Source organism: Myotis yumanensis, unplaced genomic scaffold (assembly GCF_028538775.1).
Source record: "Myotis yumanensis isolate MYYU_CA2020_CCGP unplaced genomic scaffold, mMyoYum1.0.hap1 SCAF_1, whole genome shotgun sequence".
Lineage (NCBI taxonomy): Eukaryota > Metazoa > Chordata > Mammalia > Chiroptera > Vespertilionidae > Myotis > Myotis yumanensis.
In genome coordinates this window covers 199,766,016-199,783,891 of record NW_027223752.1, presented here as the reverse complement: position 1 = coordinate 199,783,891, position 17,876 = coordinate 199,766,016, and the positions used below count along the sequence as shown (strand labels likewise).

General features: G+C 36.4%; 1 protein-coding gene across 8 annotated transcripts in view; it reads right to left on the bottom strand.

The window, feature by feature from the left end:
* The window catches only part of EPHA5 (EPH receptor A5), a 327,662-nt gene that overhangs the window by 71,270 nt on the left and 238,516 nt on the right, over positions 1 to 17,876 (bottom strand). For 5 of the 8 annotated variants that reach the window (XM_070395748.1, XM_070395765.1, XM_070395793.1 and 2 more), the window contains one exon: positions 15,234 to 15,339. In XM_070395748.1, coding sequence (XP_070251849.1) covers positions 15,234 to 15,339 — 106 coding nt within the window. The remainder of the gene's footprint in view (positions 1 to 15,233; positions 15,340 to 17,876) is intronic. The other 3 variants (XM_070395757.1, XM_070395774.1, XM_070395802.1) reach the window with 1 other exon arrangement.

Below are 17,876 nucleotides of genomic sequence, written 5' to 3'. Positions count from 1 at the left end.
GGGGGCGGTGCAGAATGAAGGGAGGCCCTGGCCGGCAGCTGGCAGCTGCTAGAGACTCTACCTGTGCATGAATTTCCTGCACTGGGCCTCTAGTATTTACTAAAATCAGCTTCCTACTCATACTGTGTAAAGATTCTAAACTGTATACAGATTAAAGTCAACCAGGGGGATTATAACAACAACAAACAAACAAACAAACAAACAAACCACACAGGAAGAAAAACTAAGGCCCAGGCCTCACCCCAGAATAAGTAAGTCAGAACGTCTTGGTGATGGGACCCAGCATCATCATTTTTCAAAAGCTGTTAGTTGATCCTAAATTTCCTCCAGGTTGAGAACCAATGATCCAAGAGGTACTCAATAAATACTTGAAATGAGTGATGTGTCTTATAATAGTCTTAGGAGAATTTACTTAATGAATAAAAGAGAACAGTTTGTAATTAGCATATTAATAGTCTGCATGTTAATAAAAGCTTCACAAGTTCCTGTAGGTGCTTAAAACAATTTGTTCTTTGGTAAGTATTTTAAATAATTCTCCTACAATTTGTTTACAATGGTATTTTAATATTATCTACAAATGAAGACTGGTTTGTTAAGTGACTGTAAATTTCATCCTAGCCTCTATCTTTTAAACAACAAGATTTTTTTTCCTAACATTTATTTCTACAGGTTTCTTTTCATAGCAAGTTTAATGCTAAATGGCAGAATTTTTATCCTTCTATATTTCAGTACCAGCTACTTGGATTATTTGAGAATCCTAATATCTCAAACAAAATAACAAAACTGTAAAATGATCTGAGCAATTGACCCAAAGATTTACCATATAAGATTATATGAAAGAAAAGCATAGTTTTGCCACAGATGGGTCAGGAGAGCCTTCAAGAAGTGATGGGTATTTTGACATACAAGGTTTTCTCTTTGAGGTAGAGTAAAGCATATATATCTATATGCCCTCCCCTGCCGGCCTGTGCTCCCCTAACTGCCCTCCCCTGCCAGCCTGGTTGCCCCTAACTGCCTTACCCTGCCAGCCTGGTCCTCCCCTGATGGCCTGATCACCCACAACTTCCTTCCCCTACCGGTCACCTTGTGACCACATGGGGACAGCCATCTTGTGTGTGGGTGTGATGGTCATTTGCATATTACTGCTTTATTATGTAGGATGTACATATATATTTATCATATTTATATCTGACAAAGCTCATACTATTAATGAAGCATGAAGAAATGGGGCTGAGTCACAGGCAAAGGTTGTGTAAGGCATTTTAGACAGGTCTATGGAGTCACAGTAAATTGGACGTGCATGTGCCTCCATGCCTACATGCCTTTCTCAAATATACTCTCAACCAACCTGTGAAATTAATTTTCATCTTCCAGGTCCAGTCTAAATCTACCATCTCTGTAACAATATTTCTGTACTCACTAAGGCAAAGATAAACATATCCTCTATTTTATTCTTGCACCAATTTGTCAAAAATACAGTGCTAAAGGTGTTACATTAAAATTATCTGGTTGCATGACTGTCTGACTATTAGACTGTCCATGTTAAAGTATCAGAAAGCATATCAAAGGGTCAAATTCCATCATAAAAGCAAACTCTACCGGTCACCAGGGTAGAAAAATCTACTGTAGTGAGCCCGTAACAAAAGAGGGGCTGCACGATCCACAAGTATTTTTGCAAAAAGCATCTCCAGTGTGATATTTTGAGCCGGAAAATTAAATTGTTTCACCTTTATATGCATGATTTAATTTTTATCACTCAAATTTAAATAATTAAATGTCAGTACTATATTAGTATATACACATGTGTTCATATACTATATTTACATGTGCATATAATATATGTAAGTAAATGTAAGCTGTAAGTTAGATATGGTTGATAAAACACTAATGCATTTTAATGTATTTGGTCTACATTACCTTATCCAATATAGATATATTTTTAAACCTTTTGAAAATGCAACTTTCTTCTCAAGTAGCAAATAAGTAATAGGACATTGTAGGCAATATATAGGTTGGGCAGCAAGCAAACTTTAAACTGATATCTGACTTCAAAAACTGGCAAATCACCAAAAATGCAGAATTTTTTTTCACCTAAATCTCAACTTCACTTTCTCTATTATTTTTTTTTCTTATCGCCCCCTTTCCTCCTCTGGCACTGTAATTACATTAAGTTTTGTTAAGTTATTTGATAAATCAAAATCCTTCTTAAATAATTTCTATCCACTAACAGCAAAATTCATTTTTCCATAAATCAATAATATTCAAGGTGACACTGATTTGAACTAGTTATTCACCTGATCATTTAATAAAAGAAATTCACAGTATATTTATGGCTGCAATCCTTAAAGTGTTTTCTTTTCTTTTAAATTAAAAAAAATATATTGAGCACTAAGTTTATTAAAAGCCTGTAGTGTTATTTAGTAAAATGTATGAAGTGGCAGACTAAATATACACATGGGCAATGGCCAGACCAAATAAAAATATAGAACTTTGATTCCAAATCTGTAGCAGCAGCCCAGACAGCCAAACCACAACTTGTGCAGCAATCATCCCAAATGATTAGGACTTTATAAATACATACCAGCTTCCATGATTTTTGTCTCCAATTCCAACTTGGGACCAATTAGAGGAAGCCAAAGATGTCCCTCTAACCAATGGCATAAGATGCCCCTCTTATAGTTAGCCCACCTCTAGCTACCCATGTCAATAATCTCCAATCAAGGTATACCTGAAGACTTCTCTCTTTATTTTTATTTTTCATTAAAAAGCTTTCACACTCCACTGACTGCTTTTGGGTTTCTGCCAAAGACAAGTCATGGTGCCCGATTGCCTTGCTGTAGCATGCTCCTACTAGATAGCCTTTGCTTGCTCTCATTTGGGTGCATTTTGTTTATTTCCATGGAAGAAAACATCTTTACCAGTTCAATAAAGATAAATTACCTAGATTCTTCTTCGTACTCTACCCCTATCCTAGTTCTGTTCAGGCACAACAATATTGTTGAGATACAAAACACTGAATGATGTGTTTATGTTACAGGAAGACACCTTTACTGAACAATCCGTTACTTCAACTCCTAGAAGCTTAATGTTACCATAAGCTCCTCCCACTGAACTTTCTCTGACTAGCAGTCATTTCATAGCTGACACTGGTCTATCTGTAAGTCCTCTTAGAGAGAAGTGTATGACTGTCATGACTAACCTTGCTGTGCTTACCAATTTTAGGTTTTAATTTATTTTGAGAGAAGTAAAAAAGAAAAGAGTAAGGACAGGTAAAGTAGCAAAAAGTCGTGCTAATTTTTCCAGCTTAAAAGTAAGAATATTTTAAGCACAACTCTGGTAATAAGATTTATTTTAAACACTCATTTGTCTTGGTGAAAATAGGATATTAATTAAAAACATGAGTGGCTCATAAAAAGGAGATTAGTCAAAGAAATAAGCCAAACATTTATGTTCTGATTTATTTAGCTCTCTTCATTATGGCTATTGAATGTTTTTCCAAAGTTGAATCACATCTATCAACATTATACCTATAAAGTAGGAAACAAGAATGACTAATGTTTCAATTTAACTACTTCACTCTCAAGTAATTAAAGTAATTTTGGAAGTATACTGAAATTATCAAACAAGAATGTGTATTTTGTGAGAAAATATTATGGGAATTGAATTATTAGAACACCTTAAAAGGAGGCTAAATGTTCATTTTTATATCAAACTGTTTAAATTCCATGTAAGTACATTTTATTTTCTATTATTGTTGGTTTGTATTATTAAAATTATACATTATGATAATTGTCATGTGTTTAAAATTAAATATAATGATAATAAATGTCAACTATTTTAATACATTATATTTGTATATAACAGTGGTTATTATTATTACAATGGTGTATAAGTGTATATGTGTAAGTGTATAATGGTGTATAAATATGTTTTTATATAAAATACTAGAGGCCCGGTACACGACATTCATGCACTGGGTGGGGGATGGGGTCCCCTCGGCCTGGCCTGAGCCCTTTTGCAGTCCAGGAGCCCTTAGGGGATGTCCGACTGATGGCTTAGGCCCGCTCTTCCAGACATCCTTAGCACTGCCTTAGTGCTGCTGCAAAGGCAGGCCCTACGCTCCCCAGTCATCAGCCTGGCTTGTGGCTGAGCAGTGCTCCCCTTATTGGAGCGCATTGACCACCAGGGGGCAGCTCATGCATTGAACGTCTGCCCCCTGGTGGTCAGTGTGCATCACAGCAACCGGTCATTCCACTGTTCAGTCGATTTGCATATTACCCTTTTATTATATAGGATTTATAATTGTAACCATATGTGATTTCCCAATAGGCATTTACCCAACTAAATATTTAAAATATTTTTAAATTATAACATTTAAATGGATATGATCTAGGTACAAACTAGATTAGAAGAATAGATTGGAGAGCCCAGAGGCAGCATAGATAAAAGAATATCTATATAAACATTATTTAGTATGCTGAAGGTGGAGATCTACAACAATTTTGTTCACTTGCTTCATTTCTCAGCAATGAATATACTCCCAGACATGACTCAGGAAACTGATTTTTTGTTGAATAGAGTTCTACCCTTTGGCATAGGGCGATGCTATTGATTTTTCTCTGTAGAGCTGGGTATCAAGTTCCTGTGAGAGCCTATGTTATTGTGGTCTCTGAGAGTCCTGGTAAGATTCCCAGAAACCTAGCAGAGTCTTCCTTCACAGCACAGCATCTTATGGCATGCTAGCCTGCTGCTTTGACTTTCAGATGGGGATCACATTCTTAAAGAAATGGCGCTTCACACCAAAGGTATATTTTGCTCTTGTGTTTTTTACCTGCACTTGAAATCCGAGATTCCCTAGATGCTTTGCTCAAATCATTTTCAGCTTTGCAAATCAATGATATTAACTCCTTTCCAATGCCATAGAGTTTTTCCCTCCAAATATTTGCCTCCATATAACTTCCTGAGTGTTTGATCTGTGAGAAGTCACAGGTGGGATATTCAATAATGTTGAGTAATTGACCCAGTTACCCTCTTGGGTTCAGTTTCCTAGGATGGTTTACTTCCCACAGTGAGCAATTAGTTGTTGCAAAGCTCCTATTCTTTCTGGCACTATTCCACCCTGATCCTCATTTGTCAGTTATTAATAAATTATGAACTGCTCACTAATTATCTTTGATTCAGAGCCTTTGAAGAAAAAAGCATGCAATCATGAGAAAATAGATGGGATAACAACTCTCAGATAGTAAATCAATACACACGTCTGGATTTATTACAGTATTATAAAATCACATCTATTGCTAATTCATAAACCACTGAGAATAGCTTTTGATGAGCTCTTTTCTAAAACCAGTGATTGCTCATGTGATTACAAATATTTGTCCATAATTTATTTTCAAATAAAATATTATTAAAGTAAAATATACTCATATAGTTGTTTTTTTATCAAAACATATCAAGTTTTGAAACTAAATCATCTTAGTTATATTAGAGATGCCAAATATATCAACCTCTCCATGATGTTCCTAACTTGAAGAGAATCAGGAGAGGAGTACAAATATGTTGACATACATTATTATTTATAAAAGGTAATGCTGCTTGAGATCACCAGGTGCATCATCACACTGGCATTAGCAAGTCCAGATGTCAAATAAATGATATGAGCTGGTGAAGATTTCTTAACTCTTACATAATACATCTTTGAAATCATTGCATTTATTTTGTGATGGCACCAAAATGTTCATGTTTGAGGAAGAAAACATATTTACAAGGTTAGGTATTCTGTTAAGCTTATGTTAGAGTTTACTGACATTTTCCTTTTCCCAAACTATTAATAGTGAAAAATGAGACAAAGCACATGAAATAGTTGATTGATGCACAGTTTATCAATATTTCAATAATTTATGAAATATTCATTCAATTAGGTTTTTGGGGAGAGCCACAGAAGTCTTTCTCCGCTAAATACTTAATGGTGGCAGGAAAGTGAAGATAGTTACTCCATGTACTATTTAAGTTGTGGTTCAAAGTGTAAACCCCATGAGAAATACTGATATATTGTTTTGGGATTTCAGTTGCCAGATAGAATGCTTTGGCTAAGGGAACAGGGAAGATTTTATGATAGGAAGAATGGTTGATGTGGGTTTTGACATATGGGTAAGGTTTAGTAGTGAAAGTTGAAAAAGACACAAAGTGAGATCCTCTTTCCTCATTCTCAGTTCATGTGGACCATATGAGACTGACCCTTTCTCTGGGGTCAAGCGTGAGCTCCTACTGTGCTGCGTCATGCAGTGTAATTTCTCCACCCTCTGCTGAGTTAAGGTCCCAGAGCTATTGATACTCTGGGGAGCTGCGTATCTGGCTTCTGTCAGAGCCTGTGCCACGTGAGCTCTGAGAGTGAAGGGCAAGAGCTCTCCACTAGTGAGCTGGGTTCAACACAGTGACCATTCCCCCTTCTGAGAGGCAACAATTGTCTGCTTTCCTGCCATCTCATGGGCCAGTTCTTCTCAGTCTCCTCTTGCTGGATCTGTCTCCCTCATTTTATCTGTCAATATCCAAGTGTCCCAGGATCGACCTAAATAAGCTCATTTTGATTAGTGGCATTAAAAACTATATTTATGCCAGAGCATTATTGGATCCTGTGTTTCCAATGGCATAGCAGACACTATTTTACCACCTGAGTCTATAAGTGCCTGTCCTTTGGATATTTTTAAAGCCTCTGCAATGTTTCATCAATATGATCTTTAATTCTCTTTTGGATTAAGGGAATTTAAATTTGGCCTCTGTCCTATGCAGCCAACAGAGTCCATGTCAAAAACATATAATGATCATGCTGGAAAAGTAGTTTGAAGTATATTTTAAAGAGTCCTGAACTCTAGCTTCACTATTACATTTATATAATCATTGGGCATTTACTGAGAAACTATCCTGTAATCCGATGAGCACATACTTATCAGGGGAGACATATATAAAATAAAGACCTAAAACTTTTTCAATTGGGAATATAATGTTTTGAGGGAGAGTTAAAGTGAAATTAGCTTTGCCCTAGCTGGTTTGACTTAGTGGATAAAGCGTTGGCCTGCCGACTGAAGGGTCCCAGGTTCGATTCCGACCAAGGGCACATGCCTGGGTTGCAGGCACAATCTCCAGTAGGGGGTGTGCAGGAGGCAGCCAATGGATGATTCTCTCTCATCATTGATGTTTCTATCTCTCTCTCCCTTTCTCTCTGAAATCAATAATTATATATATATATATATATATATATATATATATATATATATATTAAAGGTGAAATTAGCTTTGACAAAATCAGGATTGGTCCTGGAGTTGGTGACATTTGATGTGTGTGATTATATAATAAATACAACTTACCAGGTACAATTTTTATGTGCAAAGACAGAGGGAGAATTCATGAAAATCCAATGTATTTCTTGCTTACTTTCTTTTACTTACTGACAGTAATTTTCTGAGAGGTATTTTATTCATATTACTGATAAGTTTGGAAAGTTTTTAAATGTTAATAGCAATAATTTTAGCTGCAGAGAATCAGCAACTTGGCACATAACAGTTCAGAGTTTCACCCAAACCACGTAGCTGAATAAGAATAAGTCACTGATTGTGAAGTTTTTTAATGAAGAGAAGGGTCTTAAAGTCAAGTTGCTTTCAAGCTTCAGGCCCTCACTAACTAACTGTATATAATACTTATGTTCTAACATTGTCCCAGAGGTAATAAAAGCCCAGAGATAAAAAGACCTGCCATCATGAACCTTATATTCTAGTAGGGTCAACAAACAAACAAAAAAAAAATCAACAGAACAAAAACATACGTGCTACATCAGGCAATTAGTGTTATGGTGTAAAATGGTAACAAGTGTTATGAAGACGCAAATCTGAGTGTGGGGGTCTGATGTGCGGCAGAAGGAATCATGGGTCATCATAGTAAGTTCAGTTGAGAGGTTGAGAATGAACAGATATGAAAGAGAGAGGAAGCCATGTGGTTCTCTGGGGCAAGGGAGTGTGAGTTAGCAAGTAGAGCCACTCCAAAAGCCTTAAGACTGGACTATTTTTACAGTGTTCAAGAAACAGCAAGAACATACTTTTATCAAGTATAAATTGGAGACAGAACTAGTACTTAGACATACTGTTGTCAGTTATCACATGCAAAACTCCTGGAAGAGTGCCTCATAGTAGGTATTATGCAATTCATGCTAGAGAATGTTATACATGTTATTACCAATACTATTATTGTGTTACTTCCATTAGGCAAAGGGACTTCTCTGAAGGTTTTAGAATATTTCACAGTCTTTAAAAAGTATTCGCTTAAGAATTTATGCTTTGATATCAAATGTAGGCAGAACTCTGGCACTTGTATGAATTAAATAATCGCATTCAAAATGCTTGCATAATTATGTGGCTCCAAATAAACTTAAGGAAAAGTTTATGTCTAGCAGATTTTTCCATCAAGCAATAAGAACAGTGATAGGCACATAATAAGAACTCCTATATTTCTTGAATTAATGAATCAGACTACCATTTTAGTCCAAGGAAATGTGTAACAATGAAGGAAGTGATTGTAATTTAAACTCTTCTTTTTATCCATAGCTGTTGTAATTATGTTTATAAAATTCTGTCTATTTGTCAGACTACTAAATTAATATAGAAACGGTTTGAAGAAGAAAAGACATTGTTTTCTTGCATCATGTGACCTGGACCTATCTTAGTGTTTGATATGCAGATGATGCCTAATATTTGTAATGGATGACTAGGGAGAATGGACTATGTAATTTACAACCTGTTAAAATTTAAGAGACTTGAAAAAAACTGCAAAGTTTAAATTTAAATATCACTCTAAATAATAAAAATACCTAAACCAGCATTTTATACAAATGGATTTTTTTCTCTAGATTTCTGATATGGCCTCAGTATCTTAAGTTTGATAGGTAAGCCTCCAAGTATAGTATCTATCCAGTGACCCGTGAATATTTTTTGCCTCAGAAAACTAAGGGACATTTCAAAGGATTTATTTCAATTGTTTAATGTAAGACAAAGAGAAATAGAATTTAGTAGTTGTATATCAACTCACAGTATTTTAATATGATCAGGATAAACAAGAGAAGATCTTTTGCCCAGAAAATAGTTCATCTGTTTTTATAGGCATTAAACCACTGCTAAGACCAAACTTATCACCTCAGGAACATCATAGCATGAAAGTCACATATAAATAGCCTAAAAATCATACCCAAGGCCAAACAGCTTCAGGGGATCTTTCCATCTCTTCAGGAATTACAGTTTTTTGTTTTGTTTTGTTTTCCAATTTTAAAACTGGCAAACAGCTTTACCTTTCTTGTGCTTACATGCAAAACATGTGTAAATATGTGTGGCACGTATGTGTGTCTTTAACCACTGAGAGTACATGTGGAACTTATTGAAATAGAAAAGCAAAGTCTGATATTTTCTTAGTATTTAATTAAATTTGTGAACATGTAGTAAACGAGGGATCAGAAACAGGTGTTAAAAATGTATTCTTCAATCTCAGGATGTCTATGGTAAGCCAAGTTAAAAGAATAAAGTTTCTGTCCACTGAAAGAGGTTTTCTTTGTATTTTCTATACCATCCTGATAATTTAGGCTTTATATCTAAGAAGTGTCCAGTAATCAATTTCCAGAATGAAGCCCCCGTATAAAATGGGAACACCGAGAAAAAATGACAACTAAATAATATTAGTGATCAGTTTCAAAGGAAAGAAAAAAGAGGGGAAGGACACAGTAATAGACTTTTTCAAACATAAACTGGAAGACGGTGAAAATGTCAATTTCTGGTAAAAGCCTGATTGATTAAACAATTTGTATCTATAAAATAGTATATAGTAGAAAAAAGCCACAAAATTAGGCTATAATCAGAAAGTTATCAATGTGCAATGTCATTGCCAATAAAAGAGAAAGATTAAAAAACAATTACAACATGCTGTGCATATCAGGAAGTTTCATCTCTCTCCGCCCCAGAGTAATTAGCTCATAGCTTGCTGAGGCCATGTCAATTGTTCGGTTGTTCTATGAAAATGCCCTATGGCAGCAATTTTCCACCTTTTTCATCTCATGGCACACAGAGACAAATTACTAAAATTCTACAGCACACCAAAAAACACAGGTTTTTTTGACTTTCTGACAAAAATAGATATCATTATGATTCATTCACACTAGACAGTTATTGTTGTGTTGGCTGTTGTCATTTTTAAACATTTTTATTTGACAATCTAAAGGAATTCATGTGAGTCAACAATCCATAAATTCATAAGGTTGTTATTTTTAAAAAGTAATATATTTCTGTAAGACAATGCATCTAAAATTTTATCTTACCACAGCTTGGACTTAGTTATGCTGAAAATTTAAATTTGTGTCTTTGGTGTAGATATGATTCCAGTATAACTGAGTTATACTAAAACTTAGTTATTCTTATACAAGAAACTCAGTGACATATGGAATTTCTGTGTACTTGTATGCTGAGCTATATTCAGTTACCCAATTATAGTGTGTGTAATGTTATATATATAACAAAACAAATTGCTTTTAAGTCATATATATATATATATATATATATATATATATATATTTTACTAGCCTGGTGCACTAAATTCATGCACATTGAAAGGGAATTAATTAGAGGAATGTAATTTGGACTCACTATCTAATATCAATAATATGTGAGTGTGAGGCAGTCTGCGTTTTTGAAATTGAATGACATGAATTTTAGCTATTACTTTGCCAAATAAATGGAATTTACAGATATCATTTAAAATGGCATTCAGCTTAATATTAAAAACTCTGGCTACCAAGTCAGGTCTGTTTGCAACTTTTTGCCAGCGTTGTAAAATGTTTACAATATCTGCCCATTTGGGGTTGCATGTCATGGTTATGAATAAATCGGGCTTGCCATACTTTGTTACAATTGCCATAGCATCCTGATATTGTGGCTGCATCTTTCTGGGACTACCCTCAGAAGATGATGGAAGTATTATCATTTTACCATAGGCACATTGTCATTTTCAGATCTAGATTTGAGATAATCCATCAAACCACTATATTTTTTAACTCTCAACTTAGATTGGCTTGCTTTGATGAAATTTATCTGATTGGCCTCTATTTTTTAATACGAATCCATGATAAACTGTTGAGTTAATTTTCCTGCATTTAAAATAAGATTAAACCTGTCCTGCACAGAGAGATGAAAATCATAATACTGCATTTGTGTGAGTCGTGTCCTTACATTTTGTCTAGTATTATTGTCGATTACACTGTTGTCTCTGAGTCTTAATGCAATATCTGTTCCCCAGCCTTTTTCACCATGTGGGAAAAGAATAGGATATGTCATTGCATCTAATGTAGGAAACAGGATATTGATTTGTTTCATTTTAGTGGCATTTGGATTATTGGGATCTGGTTTACAATGAATGAGCAAGTCCCTTTCAAAGGGAGGTTCTCCATCTTCGTTTCTGAATATGACAGAAACCTGGGTTACACGGGGAGAATTATATCTACCTGGGTCACTGTTACGATCGTATTTAATCACCATTGTTACTTCTGTAGGAGCAATACCTTTTGCTGCTGCTTCAGATTGAGCTTCCTTTTCTACCTCATGTAGCAACTTGTAAAATTTTGTTAATTCATTTATGTCATGCATGAGGTTGCTGATGTTGATCATGAGTCTTTCTGAGCAGCCCTGGTTTTCTGGCATTGCTAGTCTTTTACTTGTAGCTTCGGCTGTATCCAAAATATAGAGTTGAGCAAACTTCCGAGAAACATCATCCGAAGGATGTAAAGTTCCAGTACAGTGGTAAACTTGTCTGTGTATTCTAAAACAGTATGGCCCATATCTTGATGGTGACGCAATATTTGCACCCATGGAAGCAAAAGCAAAAGAACTATTTATGGAACGAATATTTTTCATGAAATTTTTACTGTCAGAATCTTCATTGTCATTAATCTTTTTAAATATGCCGGGTAATCTGGAAAATGTATATCATTTATTTTTTTTTAAATATATTTTATTGTTTTTTTACAGAGAGGAAGGGAGAGGGATAGAGAGCCAGAAACATCGATGAGAGAGAAACATCAGCTGCCTCCTGTACACTCCCCACTGGGGATGTGCCTGCAACCAAGGTACATGACCTCAACCAGAATCAAACCTGGGACCCTTGTGTCCTAAGGCTGATGCTCTATCCATGAGCCAAACCAGTTAAGGCAGAAAATGTATATCATTTAGACAGACTTTCCCTTTGCTACAACATTGAGTAAATTTCCCATCAGATGGTTTTTCATCAGAGAAATTTAGGGATAGGCAAAATTCACATCAAACAGTCATTCCACCACAACTATGTTCGAGAATTGCATCCTCATGTACTCCATTTTCGCTGAGAAGGCAGTTCCTACCGGTATTGGTAGAAATTGTTGATGAGTGTTCTCTGGGCATATTCTGTCGTTGCCACAGCTTTCTTTCAACTTCAAAGGCATGTTGGTCTTTAGACATTTTCTGTCAATAACGCCAGTGTTTTTCAGCATCAGAGCGACGTTTTTCCAGTAGCTGGTCTTCAGATACATTCTGTCGCAGGCACCGCCTTCTTTCAAGATCAGTTGCACGCTGCTCTGCAGACATTTTCTGTCGATAACACCGGCATCTTCCGGCTGCAGAGCTACGTTGTATCCACAGTTGTTCTTTAGACATAGTCCCAACTCTCTACTGTCATGATCTGAGATGCAGGTGAATGAGAGTCCTGGCTATCAGGCTGCTGAGAGCTGTCTGACCAAAGGCTGATTCTAGCTGATTCTGTGGGGGTGGGACTTCCTCTTCCCTGCTGTCAGCTTCCACAGCTGTGATGAGGAAGCTGGGGTGACAGAGGGAGCTGCACTCCCCAAGCCTCCCTCTCTCTTGCTCTGCTCTATGTACAGCGGTCTCCTACTCTGCCAAGTCCTCCAAATCTCCTGCTCTCTGCCCGCAAGGTCCCAGGAGCCTGCGGGTGTGGCTAGGCACGGGCGGCCTCGCCTCCTGGACCTGCGAAGGTCCTGGGAGCCTGCAGGCGTTGCTACAGCTTTGCCTCCCGGAGCCAGTGAAGGTCCTGGGAGCCTGTGGCCTGGTAGCCCGAGGCCAGGGCCACCAGGCCACCATCGCCTCCTGGGGCTCCTGACACCTGAGTATGCAAATTAACTGCCATCTTTGTCAGGTTAATTTGCATAGTCACTCTGATTGGCTTGTGGGCGTGACCCATGGGCGTGGTTTGTGGGCGTGGCTTGAGCATAGCCAAGGGTGGCTAATTTGCATGTTTCTCTTTTATTATATAGGATATGAACAAAAAGTGGCTTTTTCACATACAGATAAGAGGAATCCATATACCTGCATGTCATCAATAAATTCACATTAACCTTTCTTAGATTAAATAAATATAGTGTGAGAAGATTACAATAAAATATTTGTTATATTTGATTTGTCTTTTAATAAACCCACAAACACACAAATTTATTGGCTTCTAGACCTTGATTCATTCTTCCTGTTTTACTCATTTCTCCTAAGTGTGGGCTCAACAAATAAAATACCTTCTTATGATCCCAATTCCCTAAATATAAGTAATGCTTCTGGAGTTATTGGAAGGGAAGAAATAACTCACCTCTCAGTCAAAAGTAAATATATCATATTACAAACCAGCTCTCCAAATGTATCCCAGTTATCTACCCTTTGGGGGTAGAAAAGACACATTATCACATGGTAGTTTTTTTAGTAATTACAATTTACTCAGCTTAGTGATCTTATTTGATAAAAATCTAAGCAAAGTTTTTAAGACAAGACTGGTGGAATTAGCTCATCTTCTAGAAATCTGGAACAAAGGGAGAGAATTTTCCCCAGGTGCCTTTAGAGAGAAGAGATCAGTGGGCACTAGATCCCCAGCTTTCTTCCTGGAAAGGGCTAGCTGTCCTCACAGAACACACACACAGCTTCCCAGAGATTTTCTAAAAATGCACTGCTGTTATATTAACATTAAAAGTAGGCAATGGGTTTCTACATATATTCTTAAGAAAAGCCTGAGGACTCTTAAATGACAAAAACTAGAAGAAATGAAATTTTCAGGTACAAAGAGAAAGGGTGTTCAAAGGAAGTAAAAGTTTTATGAAAATAAATTGTTGCTACTGCAATTTATGAATATAGTCATAATTATTTTTAGAATAAAATATGTAGTGTATTGAAAAGTTCCTAATTCTGCATATTTATGACTTGAATAGATGCTGAAGATTAAAAGTAAATGACTAGAACAGTAACAAAATCAGTATAAATATTGATTTCCTGACTTTTGGGGGGCCTTACAGTTCATCTCACATATTTGTGCAGGTTTAAGTATTTCCATGAATACTTTCATCAAGTTTCCTATAATATTCTTATACCAGAACATTTTCAAATTGAAGCTCTCATTACTATATATCCCTTTTAACAATGGCCTAGATTAAACATTTAAATATGTTTGTTGTAGAATAGAGTACAATCATGTTTCTATTTGTCCGTTTAATTATTTATATATATTTTAGGAAAGGTTTTATTGGGACTCTACCTATTTTATTTTTCTTCAAAATAAAAATGTATATATATGATACACATATTAATGTATCTATTGACAAAACATCCAATAAAAGTTACTTTGAATACATATATACTATGATTGATGTATTCAGGTTGAAATCATTCAGAACCTGAAAATAAAAGCAGGCATTAAAAGGGCTGGTTATGTCACAAAACACTTGTTTGCCAAAGTGTCTGCTTTGTATCCATCACCCTGTTAGGCCAGAATGCTGGCTAACTTGAATTATTAGTCCCATTCCTCTTAACCCACTGGGCACAGACATCATCTATCCCAAATGCTAAAACTGAAGCAGGCAACCATAAATACTTCTGAGAGGAAACAAATGTCAGTTTTTTAAAAAAAACTCTATCAAAGATATGGTTTTATAAATGACAGAATAAACAACAAGTTAATATGTTTCTTGTGAAGAAAGCATACCTGACAAAGATAAACTGTGTGCTGAAAACCTAGCACTCACAGGGACAAGGTAAGGCTTAAGAAATACATAAGACATTGAGGTTGTCTACTAATAAATGTGTTGCTTGCCTGATTTATTTTGGGATGTGCTTAACAGCCAAATGGTCAGATCAAAGTAGGGCAGACACCAGCTGCAAAAGTTGAGAATCACAGCTTCATCACTTACCTTCCACTGAGGAGGAAGCCCATAACCACTGCCAACAAAATGACTCCCACTGTCACAGACACAGCAATTATAGGAATCTGGCTTTGATCGCTGGATGCTGCAACTGCTGATAGAAGACAGAAAATGGAGTTTGTAGTTAACGTCATCATATGCATTCAGATAAAAACTGCTTAATGGTCGATAATCAATGCATAGTTTAAGCAATTCACCCACACGAGGCTGGGATTTCCCTCTAATATCTCTTCTCAAAAGTGTGTAATTGAAAAAAAAAATATATGTTTATGGAAAAATGTTTACTCTCCAAATGGAGATTTGAAAGAATCACTAAGTCACTGATTATTTCCTTGTCATCATAGAGAAACAGTGTAATTGTTTGCACAGTAGTCATCTAGGGATCTTTGGTTTTCATGATAAATGGGACTTAGCCCTTGATTTCAAACAACTTAATATAAATAGGAGGTGCTAAGTCCATGAAATCTGACATGCTTAGAATTTGCATGTGGCTGTTCTATAGAAGAAAAAAAAGTCTGGTTACCTTACATAGACATAGGTTGACGTCCAAAATTATGTGATTATGACGTCAGTGAAGTTAAATGTAATATCATTATTCTAGATATAATTTTAGACACCATAATTTGAAGCAGAATATGATCAGAAAGTATACTTTGTAAATAGGACCACTTTTTTAAAAAAAATATCAAAGCAAATTTTAATACTTTAAGTCGGCAGTAAGATTAGATTTGTTTACGTTATTTTTTATTTAAAATACATGGATTTAGATTAAATATTTTATATTTTAACAATACAATTAAAAAGGAATATAGACATGATTAGATAGTTATCCTATATAATAAAGGGTAATATGCAAATCAACCGAATGGCAGAATGACCGGTCGCTATGACATGCACTGACCACCAGGGGGCAGACGCTCAACACAGGAGCTTCTCCCTGGTGGTCAGTGCATTCCCACCGGGGGAGCACCGCTCAGCCACAGGCCGGGCTGATGGCTGGCGAGCGCAGCCATGGTGGCAGGAGCCTCTCTGGCCTTTGCTGCAGCACTAAGGATGTTCAACTGACGGCTTAGGCCCACTCCCCCTGGGCCTAAGCCATCAGTCGTACATCCCTGGAGGGCTCCCAGACTGCTAGAGGGCACAGGCCAGGCTGAGGGACCCCTCCCCCACCAAGTTCATGAATGTCGTGTACCTCAATAATAAAGAAAAAGTTTCTTTGCACTGATAACTAAACCCAATTAAAATAGTACCATACATTTTACTGATGTTCTTAGGAAATCCTCAATAGGATACCCAGCATGCTTATAGTTTAATGACAATGGTTCTGATAAATTGAAAGTGAGGCATTAGTTCACCTCCAAGATAACAAATCTTAAGTATCAAAACTAATATTAACCCTACTTTCCATGTTTTGTTGTTTATAAACCTTTTCTCAGATCTTGGCACCAGATAAGTGTTGGGCATCTAAACACTTCCCTTTCTATTCCTGTCACCTGTCCCTTGATTCTTTCTAACCAAAATTGACTCTCTTGAGGGAGGTGGGGGAAGGAAAGGAAGTAAAATTACTGGAGTTACGGATACACCCAACTGGGTAGGGTAAGAAGGGAGCTTGTGGGAGACATGAGCTTTAAAATATTGCTAAGACAGACAACTTGTAGATAACCAGCCACATAATATTAAGGCATATAAACCAATCCTAAGGCTGTTTCTTAGGCAAAATTCTTTGAAAGGACTAATCAGGAACTAACAAGCATATATACAAAAAAGTGTGCTCACTTTCTCTCTCTCTTCCAGCCGCTAGGTTAATGGCAGGAGATGCACTCCTGTTGCTCCCATGGTTTATGGCCATGTGGGACTCTACAAATGGATTAATAGACTTAAATTCGCATGGATGGTCCCAATAAACTTTGCTTCCACTAACTGTTTTTGTCTCTGACTTCATTATTCGATTTCTTGAAACAAGGAACTCAGACCCAACACCCTACATTTTGGTTTCATAATTTGGAGGTTCCACTGAGATTTTGGTTTCACTCTGACCATCTTCTTGAACTGATCTACACTTTCAATCCTTTCAGACCAGCGTTTAGGGCTCAATATCATCAACAGCTGTTCATACCAAGAAAAACTATTATTTACAACCTAAATCTACTATCTTATTCAACCTCTTCTTGGGTGATAATAGTTGCAATTTAATGGATCTTCACTCTGTTTTCTCCTACTCCTTGATATTGAGATCTGGAGTAGGGATTTTAATACTGGTGAACAGTACAAAGAGGGTAGGGCAAAGATAGCCCACTATCACTAACAGTCTTTCCTAAGATTTGCTTTATCTTCTCTAAAAGTCAGATTACTTGAACCATTGCTTTTTCTCAGTTTTACCTTTCTTTTTGGCAGGAGCACTGTTTCTAGAGAAAACCATGCAGACCTGGCCTATAAAAATTATTTGGATTGGACTCCAACTGCTGCTCCAGTGCTTTTGAGTCATCTCCATCATGAGTCTTCCTCATTTTCTCAGCAAACAAATCCACTCCCACCTCCTATGTTTTGGTGATGTTAAACTTTAGAGATAAAATAGAGTCAATTCTACACTCCATTGTTAAATATAATGGCATAACCTTTTGTTTTACCTAA